Source organism: Arachis hypogaea, chromosome 15 (genome assembly GCF_003086295.3).
Source record: "Arachis hypogaea cultivar Tifrunner chromosome 15, arahy.Tifrunner.gnm2.J5K5, whole genome shotgun sequence".
NCBI classification, from domain to species: Eukaryota; Viridiplantae; Streptophyta; class Magnoliopsida; order Fabales; family Fabaceae; genus Arachis; species Arachis hypogaea.
Window position 1 is genome coordinate 27,033,721 of NC_092050.1, and position 4,757 is coordinate 27,038,477.

At 37.2% G+C, this 4,757-nt stretch overlaps 1 protein-coding gene across 1 annotated transcript; it reads right to left on the bottom strand.

Moving 5' to 3' along the window:
- Positions 1 to 3,262: 3,262 nt before the first annotated feature.
- LOC114925336 (uncharacterized) lies at positions 3,263 to 4,207 on the bottom strand. Its single transcript, XM_029292921.1, has one exon. It carries the CDS (start codon positions 4,205 to 4,207, stop codon positions 3,263 to 3,265), a length of 945 nt encoding a protein of 314 aa, XP_029148754.1.
- Between the last annotated feature and the right edge of the window lie 550 nt (positions 4,208 to 4,757).

Genomic DNA, 4,757 nt, shown 5'->3' on the forward strand with positions numbered 1-4,757 from the left:
TTAAAACTTTCACTAATAATAACATTAACATGCATGTACTCTGAGGTAACTAAATCCTTTCTTTTACTAGATGTATTGTTAGCCCGTGTTTGCTGATCTTCTACCATCAAACAATTATTTAGATTATAACTATTTGGTTTAAATAAATTTTTAATTCCTATAAAATACTTGTTTTGTGGTTTTGGTCCTACTTATAAAGTTTTTCTTTTGGTTGTGGTCCATTAAAATCTATAAAGTTTTGCTTTTAGTCCCTCTTTTTGGTTTGCTCCATCAAATATTGACGTATGAGAGATTAAATTGTGACGGAGACAAGATAAAATGTAAGTGAATTATTATCTCAGTCTTTGTCTATTTTTTAAAATAATAATACAATTTTTTAAGATAAAATGATCAACTTCAATCTTTATTCTCTATTTCTATGACACAATACAATTTTTATGAGTATTTTTCCATCAACTCTTAACGAAAAACGCTGATGTGTCAGATTTAAAAATAGACAGAAATTTAAATTTTTTTTGTGACTAAATAGAAAAGAAAGAAAAAAAAAGAGGCAAAACTAAATTAATTGGCTAGGTTCATATCTAAATCTATTAAATGTTGAAACTCACTCCATGGTTGGCTCCAATTTGAGTGAATGTTTGCGCCAGAAGCACCTGCTTTAGCCATACAATCTGCAATACTATTTCCATTCCTCTGAATTAAAAGAATAGAGGCTCTCCAATTCCAATTCATAACCTCCTGTATATGCTTTGTCAAATCCCATTCCGGAATATCCTTACCAAGCATTCTTTCGTTTACTAAGAAAAGAGCCTTTAAACAGTCTATTTCACAAATAATCTCACGAAATCCATTCTCCCAAGCAAGAAGTAAACATCTCCAAATTGCATAAAATTCAGCAAAAAGAACACTGCACACTTCGACTTTCCCAGTGCAACCTTTCAACCAACATCTATCAGATTTGCGAATGATACAACCAAAACCAGCATAGCCAAAAGGAGCAAAACAACTAGCATCACAATTCAATTTAACAGAAGAACTGGAGGTGGAACCCAATGCAAACAAAGCGAAGGAGAAGACAAAGATTGATGCATACCAAAAATAGTGTGAAACTCCCTTACTAAACTACGAATCAAACTCACCACTTTACTAGCACTCCAAGAATCATCTATATTAAATAAGTCATGATTCCTGCTTCTCCAAATCCACCAGATGGTGAAAAGAAAAGAAAAACATCTCCATTCCTTGCACCTCTGTAGAGCCAATCACGTAAATTTGAGTTATTTGAATACAGGCCTAAAAGGTTCCAGACCTCGTTGGCACTAGGGCACTCCCGAAGACAATGAAGAATGGATTCAGAACCATTCTGATACCGATGACAGGTGCTAGATAAAGCTAAGCCACGACCCAAATGAAACTCTGCCGTAGGAATTGCATTATGAAGACTGAGCCAAATCAAGAACTTGTACTTCTCAGGAATATGCAGTTGCCATACCCACGACCAATTATCATGCTCATTCCAGTCAAACTTTCTTTTGGCTAGCCAACTGTACCCACTCCTAGCTGAGTAGAGTCTAGAAGATGCCACACCCCACGACCAACCCGAATTCTCTCCAGCATTCAAATCCGGATTATAAGCATTCAAACGCTGTTTGACATCTTCTGGAATGATAGAGAAAATATCATGGAGATTCCATTGACCATCTTTCCAAACGTCTCTAATAGTTAAATCAGAGTCAGATATATGTACAAAAGGGACATCTTGAGCAATTGGGCCCTCAATACTCCAATTGTCAAACCAAAAAGATTGATCAAGTGACCCAACACACTAAGAGAAGGCATCCTTAAGAGTACCAAAAGCCTTTGAGATACTCTTCTAAACATGAAAAGCGTTGCAAGGGACAGGGCCATCTAAAACTCCCTCATTCCTCAGATACTTCGCCCTCAATAGAGCAACCCAAGGCTTGTCCTAACAATGAAAAATTTGCCAAACTAATTTACCAAGTAAAGATATATTAACACACGTAGGATCTCTAACACCCAGGCCACCAAATTTCTTTGGAGTGATCACGGTCCTCCAATTAACAAGAGAAAGACCTCTACCATCAACTTGACCCTTCCAAAGGAACTGTTTCATCATAGAAGACAATTTATTGCAAACCCAATTTGGAAAAAAAAAAGATACTTGCATATGATAAACAGGAATGGATGTTGCAACAGAATTGATCAGGCAAAGTCTCCCTGCTTTATTTAGAAGCCTTCCTTTCCAGTTAGCTAATCTTTCCCTCACCTTTTCAATCACCGAATGAAAAGAAGCCCTACTGGTATGGGAATGATTAAGGTTAACTCCAAGATATCTTCTTAAGTCCAAAGCAAAATGTATTGAAGAAACACTAGTAAAAATATCTCTTCTACAAGCAATCACATCTTTAGAACAAAAATCTGTAGACTTTTCAAGATTCACTTTCATGCTAGATGCCTTGCAAAAAATGTTAAGAGAATGCATGACCATTTGGACCTGACTCTTTGTAGCCTGACAGAAAATTAAGAGATCATCTGCAAACATCAAATGAGAAAATTTTGGGCCACCCCTAGTGACAGAAACTGATTTTCACACACCCACGACCACCTTATGAGATATATAGCAAGTCTTTCCATACAAAACACAAATAAGTAAGGAGACATTGGATCGCCTTGTCTAAGCCCCCTTCTAGAAGCAAAACTATCCAATCTATTCCCGTTCCACATAATAGAAAGAGATGATGCACAAACACAATTCATAATCAAATTAACAGTGATGATAGGAAAACCAAAAGCAATGAGAGTACTCTCCAAAAACCTCCAATCCACCCTATTATAAGCTTTTTCAAGATCAATTTTAAAAGCAAGAGTACCTTTCTTGGATTTTGTGTGCTTCATGAAATTCAGAATTTCTTGGGCCACAATAATATTATCAGGAGCATCACGACCCAGAATAAACCCTCCTTGTAAAGGACTAACAATATCTGGAAGAAAAGGTCGAAGTCGATTAGTCAATACTTTAGTGATAATTTTATAAACAACATTACACAAGCTAATAGGCCTGAAATCCTTCATAAAGGTAGGGTTATCAATTTTAGGAATAAGCACAATAAGAGTTTTCATGATGCTAGGTTTTAAGTACTCTCCCAAAAAAGCGCTCCGGACTATATTCCAAATCTCAGTGCCTACTATCTCCCAATATTCTTTAAAAAAATAAGTTTGAAAGCCATCTGGACCAGGAGCCTTAAAATGGCTCATACTGAATACTGCTGACTTGATTTTCGCAAAAGAAGACAGGGTCAATTAACCTAGCACAAGCCTCGATGCTTAGAGTGGGCATCGGAACATCCCCTAAATAATCAACCTCAACCTCTTCCGTTGTACCAAAGAGATTCTTGTAAAAAGAGAGGGCTTCTTCTTGGAGAATATCTGGATCAGTAGACCAAGACCCATCTCTAACATATAATCCATGTACTCTATTATGGTTTCTACGTACCAAAGTCTGAAGATGAAAGAATTTAGTGTTTCTATCCCCATACTTGACCCACTGCTCTCTAGATTTCTGGTACCAAAAAAGTTTCTCTTGCAATAAAAGCCTATTATAATCTTCCCTCAGTTCAGCTTCTTTAATTCTTAGAGATAACACATCGGTAACCTCCAAACGCCGTTGAATCTGATCAATTTGATATTCCAGCTTACTTTTTCGCACAAAAATATTTCTAAAAATCTTTGAGTTAAAGTCCAAAGAAGCTTGTTGAACCATCTTAAGCCTTTCAGTAACGCCTCGAAACTCTTGATTCCAAACCTTACTAATAACATGTTTATAAGAAGGATGTGTTGCCCACGCAGCTTGGAACCTAAAAGGACGAGAACCTTTCACTCTGGGGCCACCATGACAACAAACTAAAATAGGACAATGATCAGAATGAAGCCTGCTAAGAATTTCAGAATAATCATCAGGAAACATTGTCATCCACGCCTCATTAACTAGAGCTCTATCCAACTTTTTAGCCAAGTCCTTGCCAGCCTGAACTGCTCTATACCAAGTATATCTCCTACCAGACACTTTAAGATCAAAGAACTCATAGTCATCTAGAGTAGTAGCTAATAGACTAGCTATGTGAGAAGAAAAATAAGCACCTGTACTCTCGTCTGGTGCCACAATCTTATTAAAATCACCAACGGCCATCCACGGTCCATTATGGCCTGAATTAATAGAACGCAAATGATCCTAAAGCATACTTCTTTTTTCAAATTGAGGACTCCCATACACTGCACTACAAAGCCAAACTAAGTTACCCACACCCACTTTCACTGTGATACATTAGTCAATTTGGTCAATAACCACACAAGAAGCATTAGCAATAGAAGATAGAAACCAAATGTTACCCCTGTGTCCTACTGCTTTCTCAATACCAACAGAATGAAAACCCAACTTGTCCAAAAAATTCTTCAAATTATTAAACATGGTATGAGTCTCAAAGAGAAAGAAGAAAGATGGTTTATATATTCTCACCAAATTTTTGCAATGCACACGGGCCATCTTGTTAGACAGGCCCCTCACATTCTAAGCGATATTGAAACTATCCATAAAAAACAGCAAAAAGGGAGCTCTAATAACAAATCCGAGCCTCAACATGATGTCCCTGTCTTCGACGATCCTGCTTTTAATGGACTCTCAAGTTGCAGCACAATTTTCTCCGTCGAAACTTGCGCCACACCCGCCGTCGATGCTCCAT

What these genes read in the sequence shown, in the direction of transcription:
- LOC114925336 (XM_029292921.1), bottom strand. Translation starts at nt 4,207, where the DNA reads ATGGCCGTTGGTGATTTTAATAAGATTGTGGCACCAGACGAGAGTACA.